The sequence below is a fragment of the Lonchura striata genome, chromosome 4, assembly GCF_050655825.1.
Source record: "Lonchura striata isolate lonStrDom1 chromosome 4, ASM5065582v1, whole genome shotgun sequence".
NCBI lineage: Eukaryota > Metazoa > Chordata > Aves > Passeriformes > Estrildidae > Lonchura > Lonchura striata.
Genome location: NC_140706.1, coordinates 43959457 through 43983026, shown reverse-complemented (window position 1 = coordinate 43983026; position 23570 = coordinate 43959457). Strand labels below are relative to the sequence as shown.

General features: G+C 43.4%; 2 protein-coding genes across 11 annotated transcripts in view; both read left to right on the top strand.

The window, feature by feature from the left end:
• The window catches only part of MFHAS1 (multifunctional ROCO family signaling regulator 1), a 35484-nt gene extending 30765 nt beyond the window's left edge, over window positions 1-4719 (top strand). For 5 of the 10 annotated variants that reach the window (XR_014954826.1, XR_014954829.1, XM_085578085.1 and 2 more), the window contains one exon: window positions 595-4719. Coding sequence is in view for 2 of the 10 variants with exons in the window: in XM_085578085.1 (XP_085434211.1) it covers window positions 595-647 (53 nt within the window). In the remaining 8 variants the exon portion in view is untranslated. The remainder of the gene's footprint in view (window positions 1-594) is intronic. The other 5 variants (XR_014954832.1, XR_014954827.1, XR_014954830.1 and 2 more) reach the window with 2 other exon arrangements.
• Window positions 4720-6747: 2028 nt separating this feature from the next.
• Window positions 6748-15379, top strand: ERI1 (exoribonuclease 1). The gene is made up of 7 exons (XM_021532594.4): window positions 6748-6843; window positions 7450-7625; window positions 9713-9923; window positions 11230-11313; window positions 11956-12065; window positions 13198-13312; window positions 14483-15379. Exons 1-7 carry the CDS (start codon window positions 6769-6771, stop codon window positions 14723-14725), a joined length of 1014 nt encoding a protein of 337 aa, XP_021388269.1. The 5' UTR covers window positions 6748-6768; the 3' UTR covers window positions 14726-15379.
• Window positions 15380-23570: the final 8191 nt, after the last annotated feature.

Genomic DNA, 23570 nt, shown 5'->3' with positions numbered 1-23570 from the left:
GTTTGGTAGGGAGCTTATAGGAGCAGCTGAGTGTCTTGCTGGTGTCTGCTGCTGTGCTGTATGTGAATGCCCGTTACTTTCACTTCAGTGTCTTGACAGTAGCTTTAGATGCTGTTCTCTCTGTTCAGTACCCTCCCATTCCAAAATACCACTCCTGGTAGAGAATAGTTCCAGTGATGGGTGGTTATTGAGCTGTCTGTGAAGGTGACATTGAAGTGCCACGTGGGGCAGAAAACAAAGATACCCTGATACTGAGCCACACGTCATTACTGCCTGTTCATTTGGTTCTCCTGTGTGTGTGTGTACTTGGCACAGCACGTTTCTAATGTGCAGGTGCCATTTTTATTGTACTGTGCTGTCAGGCTATGCCTCCTTGTCCTTTAGCCTGCTTTCCATAATGTCTGTTAACTGTGTCCCAGTTTCATAGTCACTCTCCTGGCAGGAAACTTGTGTTCTCAGAAAGGTCTGTGTTACTCTTACCTCACTTCACGCTCCCTATTTAGAAGCCTAGAGAAAATCATGTGTCTTGGATTATTCATCACAAGCACTATGAACCTTGCTATATTACTTTTTCTTTATCCTTTTCTCTTCCAGATAAACCGTCAGTGCTGGTGCCAAAGGTTTTCCATCGGGCAGAACATGGCTGATGCTTTGCAGTGCTCCCATCTGTCCAGTTGTGGAGTTGATGCTGACGGGGATCAATGGGACTTTGGACTTTGGACCCTGAAAGAAATGCTGTGGGGCAGGGGCAGCTCCCAGGTGGGGGCCTCATGGCTGGAGTGGATGAAGTCATCATCTGGAGGTTGGGGATGACAAGGCATGAAGGAAAATGCTTGCTGCAGATGGCAGGGCCGCTGGCCGGAGGGAAAACACTGGGGATAGGTTTCTGTGGACCCATTGATCGTGTGTTGAAAACCCATTTGGATCTCATGATGAATGTAAAAATGTTCTTGGTATACCATTTAATTCAGACCTGCTTGGAGGAAAGTCTCTTGAAATGAGCTGTAGCAGGATTCCCTGGATTTGTTCCTGGACAAGTGAGTTTTGTGGCAGTTGGCCAAAGCTTTGTTGGGGAGTGGGTTGGTACTGTGAAGCCTTTAAAATTGCTCCACCACAAAAGAATTGGCTGTGTCCCATTCAGCAATCTTGAGTGTGGGCTGGCAGAGAAGCAGGCTGGGAAATGTTTCCTGCCCTGTGTGTTCACATATGTTGTGCCATGAAGTGGTGAGGATGTGCAGTGATCACGCAGGGACAAAAGCAGGGCAGTCAGTGTGCCTCTGGCACATGCTATTTATTATCCCTAGTGTTACCGATATCTCTGAACAGCTGCTGGTCTGCCATGTCTGGGTGCTCTGGTACTGCCATTGTGGTACTCTGTGCATTGTGTCCACTGGAGCACTAAAAATCTAGATCTTGGTCGTCCTCCATGGAAAGCCACAGGCATCTTTGTGCAGAGATCTGGTGAAGCAGTGTGTGGCTGTGTGATCCCAATCCCCTTGGGCTCACATTGGCACCTATGCTTCATAAGCAGCCATCTTCCCTCTCCAGATGTGGGAAAGGGCAGGCTGAGCACTGGTACCAAAGTTCTGGTTTCTCCCCCAGCTGTGTGGCTTTGAAGACTTCTGAGATGTTGCTGGTAGTTTGTGCCCTGCAGCTGAGCCCTGGTAACTGTGTTGAGTCCTGCTCCATGCAAATATTTATTTAATGTAAATCAATAGGAGGCGAGCATTTCCACAGCCAGGATCTCTTCATCGGATGGTGGGGGAGGTCTGAGAGATGAGGAATTTAAAACACTTGTGTTAATGTACAGCTCTTAATTTTTGCTCTGTGATGGCAGATCTGGGATGGGTGTTACAGGTCAGCAGGCAGTGCCCACCAGGATGTGATCTGGCCAGGCCTGCAACCACTGCAGAAGAGTGATGTGTCCTGTTGGGACCTGCCGCAGTTGCACAGATGATATTCCCTGGTTTCTGATCCTTCAAATGCCAGCCTAATGTGCGAGGCTGTTAATCTTCCCATTGGCAAGAACTTAATGCTGGGAAAGCAGGGCAGAATCCACTCCAGCAGGAGATCCAGAGGCCAGGTAGAAGAAACCAAGCCATATACGTTACTTTAGGGGAAAAAGCTGCCAAATAAAAGCTGGCAGCTCAGTCAGCTTCCTGTCTCTTCAGGGTATTGTTCCAGCTTGGGGAGGGTAGCTTGGGCTCAGATTTCATGTGTTGAGCTGCTATCTCTGGCAATGAACCTTCTTATGTCAGTGAGAATCATTTATTGATTGTGCCTCCATGTTGCTGTGGATAAACTGGAGACTCAGAATTGTCTGTGGTGGCTGGAGAAGGTGAAAGGGAGGTGAGATCTTTGAATGGTGCTCAGGAATAATGCTAGGAAACTCCCTTGTCCTGAGTCTTGCTGCCCATGAGACATGCCTGATACAGGCAGAACTTGTGCTAGAGCATTCCCTACTGTCACCTCCCATGCTGGGCGGCCTTCTCCTCCTGTTGTGCTGCTACTCATCTCTCTTTCCGTTCTCCATAGGAAGAAACTAGCGATTTGTTGCTGTGAAGTTGCGTGGAAACCACATTGTAAAGAAACCACAAACTGGAATCCTTTTCCAGCCGGATGCCTGTTTCCCGTGTGCCCATCTGGTCTGGGATGTGTGAGCATTGAAGGAGTGAGAGGACAGAGCAGACATCTTACAGCCTGCTCCTTGGGACCGCAGCCCTCCTGCCGGGGCGTGCCACCTCTGTGGGAGCATTCCCTGGCCTTTGCAGGCATGCAGGCTGCTGCTGTGCACTGAAGCCGTAATGCCAGGAGTGTGGCAGTGTAGAGATCAATCTAGTTGGGTCTATTGAATACGACACAGTGATTGCTCATCCACCCACTGTTTAGTAACTGGTGTAACTGTGTATTCATCCAAATTTTTTTAATATGCAAAAGCCATTTAATTTTCTATGCAGTTCAGAAACATCCTGCCTTTGCAGTTGCCAGGTGGGAGATCCATGCAGGAGAACCAAACCAAGCGGCTCATAGTACTTTTGATTTTGCTGTCGCTGTCTTTTAAGGATGCAGCCTTGGATCCTCATACAGTGTCCCTTTGCTGAGCTCCTGCCTCAGACCCCACATAATATCCCTCAGCCCCAGGGATGAGGGCCCTGTATTTTTGAAGGATCTGTCATTTTTCATTAATCAAGCCACAAGGAAAGAGGGCTTGAATGCATTGCCCTAAGAGCAGATACCTGAGTTCAGAGTATGTATTATGTTCCAGTTCTTATCCCTGCTCAGGGAGTTACCACAGTTAGAAATTACTAAGGCCTCTGTGGACCACTGTGCAGTCTTTACTGAAGATGTATTATAAAGAGGTCAGAAAGGACTGGGGCATCAGCTGTCTCCCTGTGGAGCTGTCAATGAATTTGACTCCTTTGGAATAGGAGGAGAATCTCCTGGCAGTCTCTAGATGCCTACTTCACCCAAGATGATTGTACTGGTTTTGCTTATTGGTTTGCAATCCCTTGCTTGACCAATTTTTGATTTCCTGCTGAAACTGGTTCAGACACATTTGGAAGCAGAGCTAGCGAGCTGCTTTTGCACTCCAGGACTTTCAGCAGCTGGAAGATGTCTGGAGTACCTTGTGTTACACTCTGAAGCAAAACCTGGGATTCAAAACTGCATCCGTCCAAGTCAAACTCCCAGGACAGCAGCCTTGCCATGTCCCTAAGCAACATACAAATAGGTAGAGATGAGAGAGAGTGAGCTCAAATGGTGATGCTGCACACCTAGGTCATTTTAGGGCTTACAGGAGTACTGGGAGACTTTTGGCAGCTGCAGAGGGTCCTGGGTGATGGGACACCTCTGTTTTAACTTTGCTATAAGCAAAAACGTCTCAGAAGTAAGATTGTTTCCAGTCTGCCACAAGGCCAGGATCCCTTTGACTAGTCTCCTTTCATGGCAGTGCTGTTCTTTCTGCATTGTCTCTGCTCTGTGCTTGGGGGATTCAGCTTTAGAAAGTTAAACTGAAATAGAGGCTAGTTTGGGATTTACCCTGCCTTATAGTCTCTCAGATCAGATGAAAGAGACTAGGGGCTGCAGAAACATGGGTCATCTCCTTTGCAGCATCCCCCATGCCACAGTTTTATGATGGCTGTAAAAACTCAGTAGTGTATTTGGATGCTGCTTTCCCAGGAACTCCAGATGTGCTTGGCTGTACTGTAGCACTGGAACTTAAGTGGGATCCCTGTTCTTTTTCCCATTGTACCTCTGAGGCAGCTAAAGTTTGTCCAAGCAGTTGAGGCTCCTCACTGTGAGGAGTTAGATACAGTTGTGTCAAAGGGAACTGCAAATGTTACTTAGGAGCTCACTAAGTGAGATGAAAATCCACTGGCTCACTCCTGCAGAGCCAGATCCTGGAGCTCAGTTCCTCTCACGCCCTTTGGATGGGATCTTGAGCTGTCATTCCTTGGAACAGCTGTGCCGGGAGGTGGAGATGCTGCACTGCAGTAAGCACAAGAAGAGGCAAGCAAGTGGGCCTCAGTGTAGCACTCATCACACGCTTCATGGCTCAGTTCATGGACTGTAACTGCAGGTATTCATATTATCTACGTCACTGGGCAGGACTCTGCACACACACACACACATGCATGCCCAGACATACGCGCACCACACCTCCACTTGCCCACACGTCCTCGCCAAAATGACTGAAAATAAAAGTGATCTCAATCTCCAGGAGAGTCCTGGCTGTGTGATTTGTTTTTCCTCTTGCAGTGCCTCCTTGGACTCTAGCTCTGGAATGGTCTGCACTGGCTGTAGATCTGTGCTGTAGCAAAGTCATGGGGAGATTTGCCATTGAGTGAATCTGAGCATGGAGCCCCATATTTAATATCTGTGAATCACTGCCCACTTTAGCAGGGCAGGTGTTTCTGGGGAACAGCTTTTTTACTCACTACCTTTTAAGGTATTTTATGGGTTTGTGAGGCCAGCTCAGTGGCTCTCATTGGTATCATGTTGTTTGCATTTGTGAAAAACTTGGTTTCCTGCTCATGTTCAGAGCAGGTTTTGGAGGCAAAGTAGTAAGGCAGATGGTCCTCTGTTTGGCAACAGGAGCATTTGTGGCAGCACCAGGAGGATGAATTAAAAATGGGAGTAAATCCCTTCCCACTGCTGCAGTTTGACCCCATCTGGCAACTAAGCATCATCACAGCTGCTCACTCACCACCACCTCCTGGTAGGAAGGAAAATAGGAAAAAAGTAAAACCCATGGGTTAAAATCAGTTTAATAATAGAAGCAAAGTAAATATAATAATACTAATAATAGCAATTGCAATGAAAGAGAGAGGAATAAAACCCAAAAAAGATGAGTGATGCACAGTACAATTGCTCACCACTCACTGACTGATGTCCAGCCCCTCCCCCAGTGATGGGGGATGAACATCAGCAGCTCCCAATCAACTCTTCCTCCTCCCCTCCATTTATATACTGGTCAAAATGTTCCATGGTATGGAATATCCCTTTGGCCACTTCGGGTCAGCTGTCCTAGCCATGCTCCCTCCCAGCTTGTGCAGCTTCTCACTGGCAGAGCACGAGAAACTGAAAGGCTTTGACTTAGAGTGAATGCTACTGAGCAACAACTAAATCATCAGTGTATTATCCACAATATTCTCATACTAAATCAAAAAAAAAAAAAAAAAAAACAAAAAAAAAAAACAGCACTGCAGCAGCTTCCAAGAAAGCTAATATTGCAGCCGGAAGCAGGACATGCACGTATAGCCCCAAGCCTTTGTGTGTGATCTCACTTCTGTCATCACTCAATGTGGAGGAGACAGACCTCTGTGGTACGCCCACCCGATGATGACAAATGCTACACAGCAGGTCTAGGGGAGGGGATGTCATCATCTGCAAGGAGATGCTGGTGTGCCACAGTGAGACGGGAGGTCCGACTGAGGGTGGGTGCTGGGGCCCAGCCACAGCAGGGCAGAGAGAAGGTTCTAGGCTGCTAAGTGACTGGCATATGTGGGGGTAGGTGTGGTTGCGTTAGTTGGGTGCCGGTACACATCGGCCTCCATCGCTGAGGGATGCTGGACAGCATTTCAGGACTACGGGAAGCACCAGCAGGAAATAAACTGACCTGTGATGGACAGAGAGATTTCACTGTTTTGCTTTTGCCTCCTGGCCAAGAAGAGCCAGAGAGCTTTACACGTCTCATGTCGCCCACCTCACCCTGCTTGTTGACTGTGGATTAAGGGATATGGGGAACAGCAGGCACGGCAAATTCCGTGGCAAGGAGGGGCTGGGGGTCAACTGCGTCCTTCTGGTGGCTGTGACCTGGCACCCAGCACGCCACGGGTGTCCCAGATCCGTGTTTCGGGTGCTCTGTGCAAAATCAGTGCCATGAGAAGGAGGACGGAGGCATAAATGAGGTGTCTGCCCAGTGTGTGTTTCCCGTGAAACGGAGAGAGGTTCCAGAGAGCTGCCGTGACCCCACGCCCCGGGGGAGCCCCTGGACAGCCCCTGGGGGCTGAGGCGGCGGTGCTGCTGCAGAGGGGCAGGGCCGGCGGGACAGCGGGGGCTGAGGCGGCCCGGGCACGCCTGGCACACCCAGCGCAGCGCTCGGCGCCGGACGGGAGCGCCGGGAGCCGCGGCCGCACCCGCTCGGGTCTCACGGAGCCGCCCGAGCGCGGCGGCGGGCCGGGGCCGCTGCTCCGCCCAGGGGCGGGCTCCGCGCTCTCCCGCCCCCGACGGGCCGCCGTCCCCGCCGCGCTTCCCGCCGGCACCGCCATGGAGGAGCGGGAAGAGAGCCGCCCGCAGGCCGCCCGGGACGAGGCGGCGGCTGCTCCCGCAGCCCGCCCGCCGGTGAGTGCGCGGGGCGGGCGGCCCGAGGCCGCGGTCCGCCCTGCCCCGGCCCGCCCTGCCCCGGCGCTGCCGCCGCTCGCCATCCCGGGCCCGGCCCGCCCGCGGCCGCGCTCTGCGCGGGCCCGCGAAGGCCGCGAGCAGCGGTCGGGAGCCGGGAAGTGCCCGTAGTTTTCCCTCTTGTTAATTGCTTTGTTTTTCTTGCACGCGTTGGGCACCGGCCTGCGTATCCCAGTCGGTGTGGATTCGGGTTATTTCAGTCGTCCGGAGAAATCTCGCTGCTCGTGAAGGCTTTGCCCGTTCGCACCAGAGAACTCTTTCTGTTGAGATTAGGATGCGTATTCAAGTTTTGTCTCCAAGAGCTGCCCTTCGACACGGCTCAGGACACGGGCACCACTGCCCCTTTATTCTGTTGCTGTTTAGGAAAACATTGTTTCAGAGCAGGCGTCAGTATTGATTCTCTTACCATTCTATAAGCTGGTTCGCTCAGTTTGATCATAAGTGTGGTGCTTTACTGCTTTCTGGTGCCAAAATGAGCTGTGAAATGCTCGCATGCAAGCATCTAGTTTTGAGCTTCTTAAATGACTTCCTGATTTCTCTTTCTTCTAGGGTAGACAACATTGTAAGATCAGTGATCAAGAAACTAATGGCAAAACCTCAGCTGCCAGTTCAAACGACTTCAGTGATCCGATTTACAAAGAAATTGCTATAACCAATGGTTATATCAACAGAATGACCAGAGAAGAGCTCAGAAGTAAACTCGCAGAGTTCAAGCTTGAAACCAGGTTATTTGTAAACATGTTGATTTATCTTTGAGAGCAGTAGAATAATGAGGGATGATTATTTTAAAGTTTAAAAATTCAGTACAAAGTGAAAAGCAAACACAGCACCAAACACTGTTTTATGTTCGATCTTGTTGCAGTTTTTGTTGTAGGATTAATGCACACCGCTTAATGTGTGCTGTCTCAACTGGCAACCCAAAGAAATGCTTGAATACATTACTGTAAGGTATTTCTCATCACTTTTTGGTCAAGGGGGAAAGAAGAACTGCAGTGGTTCTCAGGTGGTGCTGCAGACCTTCATCATACAGCAACTTGCCTCAGAACATCCATATTTTTATTTAGTGTACCTGCACGGATCTGATACTTGCTGCAAACTCTGGTCATGGGGCTCAGGATTTAATCACTGCAGAGGAGAAGTACCTTTAGATGGAGGGTCTGCTACTCTGAATACATGTGCTAGAAAAATGTGAAAAAATGAATGTATTATAAGCTGTATTTGTCTTCACTGGGGCAGAGGCAAGGGAGTATAGTGTAGTTCCTGCTGTACTGGAAATGACCTGCAGGATTAATAATTCTGTGGCTAGGCAAGATATTGAGATATTGTGAAGATTCTATAGGCAGCAGGAATGAGGAAGTAGTGGTGGCGAGTTGGTTTGATAAATTAATTTAATGCCTCATGAAGAGAAAATCTTACTGTTTCTTGAGAAAACTTCTGGTAAAACACATTAGATTTCAATAGCTATTTAGCAGTTGCTCTGATTTAAAAATTGAAAGCAGCATTCAAATAGTGTATGTTCTGTTTGTGGCCTTCTCTTAGGTTATAAGTTTTCTATATGAGTTTTTTTAATTTAGTTGTAAATGCTGAAAGCTTAAAATTTCTCTTTTACCAAAGCTAGGTTTCTTTTTTCAATATATTCAAGCAAGTCAAGTCAGAATATGTCTTACCTGTAAACAAATAGTGCATCAGTTCTAATGTAAAGAATTGAGCAGATTACCATACACCATCCTTTCCTTCAAGGTTATTGTAATAGTCAATAATTTCCTAATTTCAACTTTTTTTATAAGTTTGGTGAAGAAAGAGGTAATTTCCCCCTTCATCAGCTCCCATACTGTCTCAACTTTTAATGAACTGGTCATTGGCTTAAACTAGACCAACAGACCAGAATGAAGAAGAGTTATCTCTGCAGAAGCAGCTGATGTTCTCAAATGCGTGTTTAGCAGTTTGGTTTCAGTTCTTCTTTGTGGATCACTGGGCTGCTTTTCTGATAATACCACTTGCTACACATATCTCTTGCAGCTTCTGTGATTTCATTTGCAATGAATAATTTTGAAAATAACTTCTTTGGAAGGGTAAATTATCCTCATTTATTCAGCTCTGGTTTTGTACATGGCAGTTCTGGCATATGCACTCATATTAAAATGTTTATATTAAAAGGACACAGTAAGTAATTTCAATTGCTTCCCATGTGAATTTATTTATAGCCACAAACCTCCTGAAAAGCAGGATCTTGACCAGGAGGTTTTTCTGACAACTAAAATCTCAAATACTTTATTTTAATTGAGTTATTCAAGCTCAACTTTAAATTTAAATTGAGAAAGATGTAAAATGTGGATATTTAAGATGGATTCTGTGTTGTTTATGCCACTGATGCAGAAAGGCCTGGGGCATGAATCACTTCAGATAGAGGGCACAGGGGAATATGGGTGTAGCAGTATTTCCTCCAGGGCCACAGGTCAACCAGGAGTAATCTACAAAGACTTGAGTTTCGGAAGGGCTTTGGATACTGAGTCTTGCTAAAGCAGAGGTGACTGCAGAGTGTCTCTGTGCCATGCTTCCCAGTCTGTCTCTGGTATTGCATTGTGGGGGGTATCACAGCCTCTGCGTCATCCCAGAAAATGGGTTTAATGTAATGTAGATAATGGGGCTAACTCTCCTCGATGATAAACTGGAATTCAGGCTTCACATGTGCTGGTGTTCAAAATGAGGGTAATAAGTGTTGAGCTTTCAAATGTTAAATATAGCTTCAGTTTTACAACAAGGAAATAATTAAACAAGAGTGTGATCTTTGTCACTTTCCCTATTTCTTTAGAGGAGTGAAAGATGTACTGAAAAAGAGATTGAAAAACTATTATAAGAAACAGAAGCTGATGCAGAAGGAACACATTAGTGGAGAGAGCTGCTATGACTACATCTGTGTCGTTGACTTTGAAGCAACATGTGAAGAAGGAAATCCACCTGAATTTGTACATGAAATAATTGAATTTCCTGTTGTCCTAGTAAATACACGTACCCTGGAAATAGTAAGTGATCTGATGGCTGTGTTGGTCTTTGAAGTAACTTGTTTGCATCAGAAAGTTCAGATTAGTCTTTAAGTAGATGTTGAACTTCATTAAAAATAGCATACTTTTTTTTCATAAGGGTTTATCCTCTGTGCCTCTTAGGTACAAACAAAACTTTCTCTTCTGAAAGCATTTTCCAAATCATCGAAGTAGATCATTCTTTTGCTGTCGACCCCCTCTATTGATATGAGTTTCTCATGTATTGTTCCCATCTGCCCTTTCTTTCCCTGCTTTAAGGCCCAAAAATCTATTTCTAGGACTCAAGGCATTCATCATAACTGTGGTCCTATGTGAGGTGATCTAGAAGACACTAATGCAGAGGTCTAGAAAGTGAGATTGAGTGAACTCCACTGTTTGTCAGGCTCAGCTGTTTCCAAATTGTACCCAACAGACCAACAGCTGTGTAGCCTGTAGCCTCAAGTGCTCTGTTCCAGTCCAGCTTTCTTTTAGGATAAACTAACTGCTGCTTAGCTGAAATTGAGTGACCCAAGTGAAACAGAGGATGTGCACACACCTCTAACTAATGGTTCATTTATGAAGAACTCTTAATGGGAAGAGGATTTCCAGTAATCATTGTGATGCTACAATAAAGTATAGCTACATGTATGACTTAACAGAAGAAAAAGGATTGTGCAGATTACCAGGATTGTTTTTATTGCTCTTAGAGTGGGGTTTTTTTTTTTTTTGCCTGTCCAAAAGGTTTTGTATAACAGCAGGGATTTGGGGCTTTATTTTTTCCATGAAACTTTCCTTCAGTCTTCACTCTTGTGTTGCTCAGTTTCCCAGACTGAGATTTTGTTTGTCTCTGCCTGGCTGGCATCCAGAGGTTTAGGACTTGCCTGAAGCTTCTGAGGTGTGCAGCTGGTTACTTTCCTTGAATTGCAGGTGAACCTTTAGACATACCACCTAAAAAATATAAGACTTTGCTCATGCCTCTCACTTATTTTTTTCCTTACTTTCACTCTTCTTTTCCCAGATCCTCTGTTTTTTTGCAGTCTGTGCTTTTTACCTCTTAAATCCACATTCCCACTCTTTGGTGCCTACTGGCTGAGAGGAAGGCCATGATCTGGTTGGAAGGCTATCTGTGCTGTTAGGAATCTGATGATGGCCTGTCAGGAGGCTCCTCCTGGCTCAGGAGGTGCACACTCCCTTTTGCCTGTAGCAGGACAAGTAGCTGCTGTTGCCCTTGGGCTGCAGGCGAGACAGAGAAGTTGCCTTGCAGGCTGAATAGTGTGCTGCAGCTGGGTGATTGATTCTCCTGTTACAGGAGGATACCTTTCAGCAATACGTGAAGCCCGAGATTAATCCCAAGCTTTCAGACTTCTGCATCAGTCTGACAGGAATAACCCAGGTAATTTGCACTTTTATTTCTTCAGGAAGAAATTGAAAAAAAAGGGGTGTGTTGTTGATGTTTTCAGACTGGTAACCTTTAATGGTAGTATTTCATGGTTATTTTTCTGCAAGGCCTATTCTCTTAATCCTTGTTTTTTCACTCTCCCAGTTATCACAGAGCTGATTTCACTAAGTTGGTAATTTTGTGGGAAAAAGTATTCTCTTTTTAATTCATGTGGAGAAAGGTAATCTTTAGTAGGGCAGAGCACCTTTTGAATTGCATCAGTTCCTCCCCTAATATTTTTGTTCTGAAGAGTTTAGAGTCTTAGGATGGCAATGCCTTGTGATAAGTGACTTAAGCAGGAGCCTGGGAAACAACCTCAAAGGTTTTAATCCAGGTTCAACTATGGACTAACCTTGTTACCTTTACAGAAGCTATTAGGAGGCTGGCTCTTGTAGCAGTGCTTTTGTGGTGCTATTTTTTCAGTTTAAAAAAACCTGTCCAGTCATCTGTTAACGTGAAATCTGATTTTATAAAGATTTTGATGAAGCCAAGTTTTTAATTGCCCATATACCGATACAGTTTATACACTTAAAGCTGAGGGATTTTTTCTGAAAAAATGTTCCTTGCTTTGTTGGTTTTTTTTTTTTGTTCCCTTAGGACATTGTTGATAAAGCTGATATTTTTCCTCAAGTTCTGCAGAATGTTATAGAGTGGATGAGACAACGAGAACTGGGAACAAAGTACAGCTATTCCATGTTGACTGATGGGTATGTCCTTATGCAGCCTTCAGCCCAATCTAAAACTGCAAAATCACGTTTAATATTTGTGAGTGCATTGCTAAAGATGAATCAGGACACTGCCATTTCGCTGGTTTTATTTTATTTGAAGTTTTTGGTAAAATGGGTAAAGCTGACCTGAACAATTCAAAATGAAGCTTAAATCCATCAGATGGCGCCGTTTCTTTCCTAGTGGTCTGTATGCAACAGAGTGATGCTGAAGACTTTATACTTTGTTGTTGCTGTAATTCTCCATTTATATCCAGTGCATAATACCTGAAAACAACACTCTGCAATTTTTAATTTTTAACCTATAATTACATTGCTATCTTTGGAAGCAACAGTGAATTAAAAAATGAAAAGCAAAGCTGATCCAAGACTGGTTATATTACTGGGCCTAAATGTCTCTGAGAAATCCCCTCAGTGAAATTCTTTAAGGAAAATAGGTGCATTGAAATCTCTGTTGTATAGGTGTATATGCAATCTCTGTAGGTGAGATTGTATAGACAGCTAGAAGAGATAGGGGAAAAAAACTGTACTTTAGCTTGCAGCTTACAAACTTGTAGGGGTGTTTCCCTTCAGGAAGGTAGGCTGCTAAATAAATAGGATTATGATTTCACATTTTCATAGATACCTGGTTTCTCATAAAACTAGGTGCAGTCTAGTTTCAATCACCTACCTGAAGTAGAGAGATAAATGCATACCCAAATAATCAGGAAGATTTAACGTGTTGCTTGCTTCCCTGAGGGCTAATTGGTCTATAATTTAATTTCTAATAATTTAATAATTTAATTTCTAATAATTTGGTCTAACAAGCATCTAATTTAGTGGCAGTTTTCAGTGTTCATGTGGTAGGTGGAGTTGTTGGTGTGCTATTTTTTGTCCTAACTGTTGTGGACCTGAAACCATCCTGGTGAAAGTCTTGCTTCTGTCATTATTTTTTCCCCATGATTAACAAATTAATATTAAAAAATTCTTTATTGGGACTATAACAAACAAGCTTTTCCTAAACTGTTTTCATTCTACTGTTCACCAGAGACAAGACAACTTAGTTCTACAGCTGTGCAATATGTAGAACACAGGATTATATATGACTAATGTTTTCCTCTTTTGACTTCATAAGATCTTGGGATATGAGTAAATTTTTGAACACCCAGTGCCGTATTAGCCGCATCAAATACCCTTCTTTTGCCAAAAAGTGGATCAATATTCGCAAATCATATGGGAACTTCTACAAGGTTTGTACAAATTGCTGTTTCTCTTACAGGAAATTTTGGTTTAAAAGTCTAGAATGCTCTGTTGTGCTTGTCATCTCTACTTGTGTAGTATAAATTGTAACACTAGTTGCCTGGTGCCTGATTTTCAAATGTGTTTCATGTGCAGCTCTCACTCCACTAATTGCAGATCATATAGTTACTGCATTTTGATTTTAATCTTGTTTTTAAGAATTGGGTTGTGCTTATTGAAGGATTGTCTAAAAATGTTATACCGGTCCTCTTAGATCAAGTAGTTCAGTTGAAAAGACTGTCTTGATTTTTCAATTATTTTTTCCTGTTTTCATGCAATACACTACAAAACTAATTTGTACGAGTACCCTCATGGAATCTTAACTTTAGACAATGTAATGGAGGCAGGGAAGATTAGGATGTATCTACAGTGGAATCAAATTGTCAAGAGAAAAGTAATACTAAGTTCAGTGCTAGATCTTATCGCTGCTTTCTGTCAGTACCATAAAATGAGTTTTTGGAGATTCTAGCAAATTCCCAATCAGCCTACACTAAAATACTTTTTTTGAAAGGGATTTCAGCCTAGCTAATGGTCTTCTTTTGAAGGGCTTTATCATACTAAATGTAACCTCTAGATAAAAGAAAGATTAACATTTAATAAGGGAAGAGCTTTGCTTTGTGCTGAACAAATCTTACAGGGTTGCTGTAGGTGTTGCTGATCAGGTCCTGTGAAGGTTGAAGGCACTCAGGAGCTTGATGTCAGTGAGAATCAGGAGCTTGGTGCTTCTTTAATCACTTAGAATTTAAAAGGAAAACCAAACTCAGATTCCCTCTGCAATGCCACTGTTTTTTGTTTTTTATAAAGATGGTTAAACTTAGCTAGGTCACGGCTTCCACCCTTGCCAGCACAAGTGTATCTTGAGCTGGTGCTGGTCAGAGGCTCTTGACAGGATCCCAGGTCTAGACAAACTCCTGTTGACTATTTCTCCTCTGTAAAAATGAGTGTCTGTCTCACCAAGGTGCTTTGAAGTTAAATAGTTAGTGATCTGACAGAAGGCAACATGAAAGTCATATGTGACTTTAGTAGGCTTAAAATCTGCATGTGTTTCTAGTGCATTGTGTTAGATTAAAAAGACTTGGTACCAAACCTAATCCTTGAATGTTACTCACTTTCTCCATCAGGTTCCTAGGAACCAGACCAAACTGACAATCATGCTTGAAAATCTGGGCATGAATTATGATGGGAGACCTCACAGTGGACTTGATGACTCCAAAAACATTGCAAGGATAGCTATAAGGATGCTGCAGGATGGCTGTGACCTGCGGGTGAACGAGAGAATTCACGGTGGACAGCTGATGACAGTCTCCTCCTCAGTCCCCTTAGAGGGAGCCCCTGCTCCACAGATGCCCCGCTACAGAAACTAGCAGCTCAGGGCTCCGCCCCGGGAGCTGCCCCCAGACACCCGCTAAAGACTCCAGAGCTTATTAAATGGCCACCTCTGCCAGCTTGTCTGCCATGCAGAATCCTAAAGCACCTTAACTAATCATCTCTGTTGAAATAAAGAAGAGCATGGAAGCTGTTTGTTCATTGAAGCTATTACAACAATTTCTTTTTGTACTGATGATTTCCGTTGTTGTTTCCAACTTTGCTAGCAGTGAGGTTGTTATCTGGAATCCAGACGAAGTGTTAAGCTTTTAAGAACATATAATTTGAACACCTTCTAAGAGGGATTGGGTCTATGTGCTGCTGTTCCACCCCAGCCTGTGGGCAGTATTTGTTCACTGTGATGTACTCCAATGATATCTAGCATCTGCTTATTCATTGCACACAAATAAGCCATTCCTGGAAGAACTGAAAGAGCAGTGGTTGGGCTGGCCCTTCCTGATAAGGTACTCTGCTAAGGGCTCCTACCACTTATTTGGTTTTTTACAAAGTCTAGGAGAAATGGGTGTGCATTAATCAGTTCTAAAGCAGTAGAGGAGTACTCTGTTGTTTGGGGTTCTTGTTTAAAGGATGTGTTTGTCTGATTCCCCATCAAATGGAAGAGCTGGGTTTTGAATAAAAATTTCATTAATGTAGTATGATTGTATTTTTCTAACCTCTGTTTCAAAAGAGAAGGTTTTTTAGATTTTCACTTAAAGGATCCCATCTCCTATTCCTGCATGGCTGTCCTTCATTTAATGTTGTTTTTAGACACCATCAGCCATGTGCTCTTAAAAATGAGTGAAGTAAAAGTAAGTTAAAAACATGCCAAGTTTCAAAATTTCATGCTCTGTTATTATTACATAAAATTAAACAAGAAGCTTCTCGTTCATGGCTAAAGACGTGTTCAGCTATTTTTGGTATCTACTTGTGTTTCTGCCACCATGAAGGTATGCCTTTATTACAAAATCTAGCATTGGAAGATTAATATAATTTTATTAAAGACTACAGTTAATGACTAGCAACTTCTGCTTATTTTCCAGGCCTCAGATAAGATGATATTCAAGAGAGGCCAAATTTGCTTTGTCTCCATGAGCTGTTACAAAGTACACCATTAATCAACTTTGCATTAGAATGGGTTGTTCTGAAAAGTGGAATAATGTATTTTGGTTGCTCTTAGTTTGAAAAAAAAAAAAAGAAGAAATTTGCTATCCCTATATTACAATACACCTTTTTTTACCACCTACATTCAGGACACAAAATAACCAATTAATAAACTTTGCTAAGGACACTGACTGTTTGACTAATCAAACTCCTCCCAGCTCTGCTTCACTCTTCTGACTTTTAAACTGCATCAATTGAAATGTGAAAACTTCCATTTTAAATTCATGCAGGAGGAAGAAGTATTAGTCACTTCTCAGTTGCTTCATATGATTTCTTTCTTGAGTCACAGGTTTGGACAGTCATAACTGCTTCACAGTTATGTTTTTTGGTATTGTTTTTTTTTTTTCCCTGAAAGTTTATTTATTGTATTGGGTTTTTTTTTCCTGAAAGCAAGTAGTTGTTCTCTTCTAGAGAACTTTGTTAAACTTTACAGTTGTTCTTCCTTTTGTAGCCCTACTTGATGGATTTTCACAAGGTAAAATACAAATCTCTATGTCAGCCCCTATTTTGTACAAATTCTTATATGCGTGCTTTCTTTGTGTCTGAGTTACTGTTGTACAAGTTTCTTTGGTAAAATTGAGTCTAGTTTAGCAGATCTCCCCTGGGCATGGTGGCAGCCAGAGACTTTATCACTAGTCTTTATTTACAGGTCTGGAACCAGGCTCACAGTCAAATGAGAAACTTTTTTTTTTTTTTTACAGATTATACTACAGGTTGCTTAAGAGCTGACGTAATTGTGCATCATTTATTTTAAGTAGAGAGTTGTTTATTTTTGCTAAGTAACTTCAAAAAGATATTTTGAGATAAGGGTTAAATCATAACTGTTTTCTGTTTACTGCTTGAGTAGGTTGGGACGTTTTCTTTCAGTGAGCTGCAGAAATCAGTAGAATCATTCCAGATATTTTATCTTTAATGGATTAATGTAAAACTGTAAGGTGTAAGTATTTTCACAGAATATTTGATTCTGTGATTTTGAGATGAAGTGAATTTAACAATGTTTGCTGATTTGTTTGAAATGTAAAAAATTTATTAAAATAATTACATATTTTTAAACATGTCAGGTACTGAATTTGGTCTGTAAAGCATGAGATGATTTCGATAGTCTTGGGGATCTTGGCATCAGCTCGGCTCATGATTTGTCTTCTCTAGTGAACCAGCAACATTGCCATGGCTGAATGGCTTAAATCCCATTCATGTGACTAGTTCACAACACTCAGTAATGAAATAAATTTCCTTGGATACTTCACAGGGAAGGAGGCACTTAAGGAAAAAAATGGTTTGGTGATTTTACTAGTGATGCTCATACTCAGCCAAACAGTGTTTTTTCAGGTTGATGTCATTTGTTCATCCAAAGAAGCTTGCTGAGAGCATCTGCTGTAAATAATATTTTAATTTATTAAAAGGAATCCTCCCATGCTGGAAAGAATAATTGACAACTATGTAAAAAGCAATCTGATTTATTTTCTATGCAGAAAAAAAAGCATTCAGATGTTGATTGCCTTGTTCAAGTTAGAGGCTTTATTCTGTTGTTGCTTTTTATTTCACATTTCAGGAGCTGTACTTGAGTAATTCTACTACTACTGCAGACAGTGTTTGTGGAACAGTAGCAACTTTAAACAAAGGGATTGCAGACTAATTTCAACATGAGTGCTTTCAAGTAGATTTCTTAATATATATTTATATGAATGTGAGAGGGCTTCACAGAAGCTTGGGGTTATGTTAGGAGAAAAGGTTTCTCAGGTTAGAGAGCAGTAACCTCTCTGTCCCAGTGAGCAAATGCCTGAGCAAATGGGAAAGAGAGGTTACAACAGTTAGGAGCTTCCCATTAGCTCCTTGTTGGAGGTGTGGCTACAGGGGCTACTCACAGCAGCTCAGCTGTCCACAGAAACTGCTTTTGCCTGAGCTTGTCTGATAGCAAGATAATTTAATAGTTTGGTCTAACAAAGTATTTACTTCCATATTTTGTTGGAAATTAACATTGCAGTGAGGAGGGGGCTGTTCTGTGGAAATAAGTAAAAACCTCAGTTCACCTTACATTCTCATGGCCTTGGAGAGCTCTTGGCATTTCACTGCAGGCTTTGACTGCTCTTTGAAAAAGTAGTGTTTTTTCACTCATTTCTCTCACCCTTCCCATGGCTGTTTTTAATTCCTTCTTTTCCCTTTTTCTTCCGCTAATGAAAGTTTTTATCTTCTGGAGAGAAGTTTGTGCCAGGTAAGATCTGTGTATGCTCTTTCTGATAACAACTGACAGGCCCTATGAAAGAAATTGGAAGTCTTATGTGTGGAGGGTAGAGGAGACCCAGTCACTGACTGCAGGCTTTTGAGATGGGCTAGATGTATAGAACATCATTCTGCTGCAGCCAAGACCATTCTGGCCTCTTCTCAAGGACTTCATGTTTGGCAGCCCCGTGGGGTGGCAGTGACATCTCACCAGGAGCATTCCCCAGGTGGAGATCCATGAGGTAGCTGGGTGTGGTCCGTGCATGCTTCTGCTCTGCCTTGCACCGAGCTGTGGCCTTAGCTGAGGAGCCATGGTTGGGAGCAGGCTAACACTTCATTCCAGAACACTTTCTTCCAGCAGAAAACGGGGTGCTGATCTGCAAGGATGGATGCTGACAAGGCTTTGGAAGTTGAGCGGTTGCTTCTCTCTTGGGTTCCTTATAGTTCAGTCCTTTCAGATTTACAGCCTCCAATGCTGACTGGCTTTTGCCCTTTTTAAATTGGAAGACTTGGTGGTGTAGGAGAAAAACCTGAAGCAGCTTAAGAGGCGTGCTCTTTAAACTAAAGGAGTGTGACTGTTTTGCACTAAAGTGGACCCATATGGAAAAAAGTATTTTTCCAGTGAATGGCAAGAGCCTTGAACGCCTGTTTATGGCACAGGTGGTCTCTGGGTGTGTTCTGATTAGGGATGTGATTCCATGGGTCAGGCATCTGTCTCCTCTGTGGCTACTCAGTTCAGGAGTGCCCATGGGGTAGCACCATGTTCTCCTGCTCTTGTGATCTTAACTTGGTGTGGTCATGACTGCACATCTTAATTGTAAATCTTGTGGTGCTGCTTGCAGATATATCATAGTGGAATTTTTGCCTACTTTCCTGGCTAAATTAGTGCTAATTATGACGTTTTGCTGTTTAAAGTGAATGGTAGTAGTGGTCTTGCATTGGTAAAGTACTTGCAGGTGATTCTGACCTCCTTTGTTTATTTGCCCTGTTTCAGCAATGTTAATTTTTAAAGAGCACATGTAGCCAGATGGATCCTATGAGCCAGAGATGTCTCAATAAGCAGGAATTGCTTCATTGTGGTTGTGTTCAGGTTTGGGGTGGCATGCAGCACCTGGGCTGCAGAGCATGACACACCTTCCCAGAGAGTCCCATGCTGAGCAAAATTTATTTCATATTAATTCCTAGCTTGAATTGGTAAATTAGCAAGTTGGATACTTAGGCTCTGTGCAGGATGAAAGCATTTTATATGCAATTTAGAGGCAGGTGTAGCAGCCAGCTGTGAGACTCAGTGTGCCCTCCTTTGCTCACTTGAAAACACTCCTGTTTGTGATTAATTTCTATTCATGCATATAGGAACTGAGATGACAGAGGACTAAAAAGGGAGAAGTGACATTTTACTAGTTGACCTAGGCAGTCTAGGCCAGATATTAACTGTCCATATAGTCTGAGCATTTGATACAGCTGAACTTTGACAACAAACTCTTTGGGATGCCAAGCACCGTGTGCAGAGGGTGACTGACTGCTACTGTGCTGAGCTTGGCTGTATTTAAGCACAATCTGGGTCACACCACTCTCAGCAAACTTCAGTAAACAGGCAGACTTGAAGATAAGGAGTATTTATTTGAGCTGTGAAGCCTGGGAGGGGCACAGCTGGAACAGAAATCAGGCTTCCTGCATCAGAGGGAATTGTGTGGTGCCCGCAAAGCATATTTGTTGGTGTGCTGCAGATCTCTGGGAGCCATTTTCTTTAGCTATGCTGATGCTTTGTTTTTGCCTTTCAGAGTCACATGGGTATGTTTCTTCTTTGGACCCTTCTCAAAAACTTCACATTTGTTGGGTTTGGGGGCTGGCTTCTCTGAAATTTTCTGGTTCACTCCTTCTTCTTGCTTGTTTAGCATACATGAAATAGACCTTCTCTGACCCTGCCCGTACTGATTTTTTAGCAAGCCATGTCTGGAAGCAGCTGTACTCTCTGCTGCAATCCTGTCTGCACTGCTGGCCCTGCTGTTATGCACAGGTCTTACAGAAACCTTATCAGATCAGGGACTGCTGCCTTGAGGAGTGCAGTGCAGGGGTTCCTGAATGCTGCCACAGCCATTCAGCAAACACCAACATTAGGGAAGACCGTATAGGTAAATGGAGACTCTGTTGGCTTCCTTCACATGTCATGGCAAACAGCTTGTGGCAAGTTCTCATGGTTTAATGGTGCTTTCATTCAAGCATGCTGTCACATGCACATCACTGGAGGTGCTGCCACCGTTAGAGATTAAAAATCATGGGATGGGCAGGGTCATTTTGAAACTAAATGACAAATTAGATGTGTGATGGGTATTTGTCTGATTGGTATGTGTTTCCACACTAGAGCTGCACTGGTAAGTGTAGCATCGTGTGGAGGAGGTAGTGTGGTATTTTACTAGATCCTGCAAGTAAACCAGTTCAAATGCCTTTTTTTTCTGATAGATTTTTCATTAGTCTTCAAGCATGGAAAACTTTGTGTTGGCCTTGAAAGAGGAAAATAACATTTTAAAACTTAAAAAAATTTTAAAATTTTCTATTTGAGGGATTGAGAAGATGAAGAGGGTACTAGGTCTACATATGATTTCAACATAGCAGGAGGAACTTTTCTTCCACTCTAGTCTGGGAGATGGTGATATCCCTGCAAGTGCTGGATCAAGGCTTCCAAAATGAATGATCTCCAGACAGTGCTCTTTCACTATGAAAACATAATCATTGTAAAAGCCCATGATTTACCTCCCTTTCAGGCAGAAAAAAGAAATGCTGCCATGCTGTCCTCCTGCCAAGAGACCTGCCTTACCTTGGTGGGTACTGACTGACATAGACACGGGAGTTTTTGTTTTTTAGTGACATGGTTTGGCAGAGAGTGAACGAACTCCTCTGTGCTTGGCATGAAAGATTTCTGTAGGCGTTGTAGCAGATGTGTCATACTGGATGAGACTTCTGTCTTCAACCAAGGTAGTCATGCTCAAGAGCTGCTTTTCTGACTGGAGAGGACACACACCCTCTTGGTAGCTGTGGTAGTGAACAAAATGCTCTCAGGTGGAAACATCAGCTTTTGTGTCCAAGAGATTAAGAGCATGGATCTTGGCTGTGTGCTGCTGGGTATAAAGGAAGATTATCCCACTGTGTTCATACTGGATATGAAATGTCTTCACATCTTAACAACTGAGCTGGTGGCTGCAGCCACATGGCCATTGCTGTGGGGAGCTTTCCATCTGTTCCTCCTCTTCTGTCATCTGCAGAATATTTTTTTAATTGTGCAAAATCTCCTTGAGCACATCCTGCAGTTCAGTCAGCTCCTTGTGCTCTAGAGCCATATAAGCAATTGTAATCTTTAAAGTGCTTCCCCCACCCCTAATCTTTGAGTTTTGGAGCATGTGTAGAATGGACTGAATTGTCTTCATGCACTCTAGCTGACCTCTGTTCCTCTATCCAGACTTAACTTTCAACCTGTCAGACAACAACTGCTCTGTTCACTCACGGTTTTTTTGGCAGGACAAAGTCTGTAACATACACACCTTGAAGTACAAACGTCTGCTTTCTGTCCCACTTTTGCTCTTCTGGTCAAGCTTTCCACTCTGTCCTGCACCAGCTGTGCTCTGTATGTCTGGGATACAGCTTTCCTTTTGTTTTACCTCCTTTTTCCTCTGTTTCCTGTGTTCCTGACCATGGCATCTTACCATAGTTAAGCAGTTCCTCACTGTCAGACATACAACCTCCCAAAGTGTGTGCTGAGCCCTGTGGTTGGTTGCTTTAAGGAACTAGACAAGTGTAGTGGCTTTTTGACACTGACTGTGGTTTACAGGGAAGTTACTAGTCCTGTTCTAAAGAGGAAATCCAGGCATAGAATTAAATTGCTGTTCAAGTTTATGCAATGACTAAGGAAAGTGCTAGAAATGGAAACCAGCTGCCTTGTCTCCTCAGCTGCTGTCTCCCATAAACCCTCTACTGTTTCTTTTCAGTAGGCAACATTTCAGTCTAGGTTGCCACCAGAGGAAGAAGCTGTGCCGCTGCTGTTGTAATTTTGGCTGAGCTGTTGAAGATAGGCCTTTGCCTAAGGGCATTCCACACAAGCTCCTGGTCTCCAAAGCAGCCTGCTCTACATGCCCTCTCTGGACAGGCAGGATGTGTCTTTTGCAAGCACTTTTCTGAGCCATGGGGCATTGCAGTCTTCCCTGGCTCTAGCACTGAGACTTCCAAGAGCTCTGGGTGCATACAGACACTTCAGCTGACAGCATAAAACCCTCTGTTTGTGATGACTGCAAAGAACATCAGCAATTGCTCTTCAACTCTCTTATGCTGCCAGGAGTTGTAAAGATTAGTGGAAGACACACTGACATGAATGGAGAAGGAATGTCTAGAAGCATCATGAAGAAATAATTACAGATGTCTGGGAATGAAGGGTGCTGATGGCATTTGTGTTAGCAGATTGTCTAAACCTACAGTTCATAGAATCCTAGAATGGTTTGGATTGGAAGGGGCCATAAAGATCATCTAGTTTCAGTTCCTCTGCCATGTGCAGGGATACTTTCCACTAGACCAGGTTGTTCAAAGAGCCATCCAACCTGGCCTTTAACACTTCCAGGAATACTCACTGGAATGTACCATGGACAGCCTAAACCCCGACAAGACAAATCTGAAATCTCAAGGCATAAAAATATGCTGGTTGGATAATAAAGGAATGGGATTGGTGCTCTTAGTTGTCGAGATAAAGAGACAAAAGACAGTGAGTATACCCTAATGATTCACAGAGCTAGGACAAGATAATTCTAGGATTACAGTTATGCCAGAATCCTCTACCGATCCGTATTGTTTGATTTATTTTGGCTTCATGAGAGCATAAAAATTGGTCTTAGGGGCATATATGCAGACAAATCCTCAGGCTGTAGGGTGGCTGTGGGCCATTTAAGATGCTGCAAAGGCACTGATGGACTGTACAGATCCCACACAATACAGAGGGCACGTGACTGTGCTTGGAGCCAGCCTTCCATAATCTACAAGAGAAAACTCAAAAGATGGCAGGGCACTGTAGTGTCCTACTACAGAACAATTTTGTTGATCCACTCTAAAGGGTACAACCTAAAATGACAAAATGGAAAAGGAATCTCTGAGTCTTTCCAGATATCATGTACAGAAGTATGATGGAGCATGCATTTTCAGCAGAGTTTAATGGTAAATGGAGACCAGCTAGGGAGTTGTCCTCTCAAGAAGACAGAAGGATGCCTTTTGATTAGAAATGGTTGTCACTTGCTGGATTTGCCAGAGTTATAGCTTTCAAACTAGTCCTGTTCCAATTCCACTTTATTTCTTCCTGTCTCGGAACAGCTTGGCACAAACAATACATAAGTCCCTCTATCTTAAGCTCTTTAAGAATTAGACCTGTAGGGCCTGCTAGGAGAAAGATTTAGCTACCTAAACACAGGTGTCTAGTGCCCTCTGGTATCT

What these genes read in the sequence shown, in the direction of transcription:
- ERI1 (XM_021532594.4), top strand. Translation starts at nt 6,769, where the DNA reads ATGGAGGAGCGGGAAGAGAGCCGCCCGCAGGCCGCCCGGGACGAGGCG. An exon ending in ATACACGTACCCTGGAAATA is followed by an intron (nt 9,924 to 11,229) that starts GTAAGTGATCTG and finishes CTCCTGTTACAG; the next exon opens with GAGGATACCTTTCAGCAATA. An exon ending in CATATGGGAACTTCTACAAG is followed by an intron (nt 13,313 to 14,482) that starts GTTTGTACAAAT and finishes TTTCTCCATCAG; the next exon opens with GTTCCTAGGAACCAGACCAA.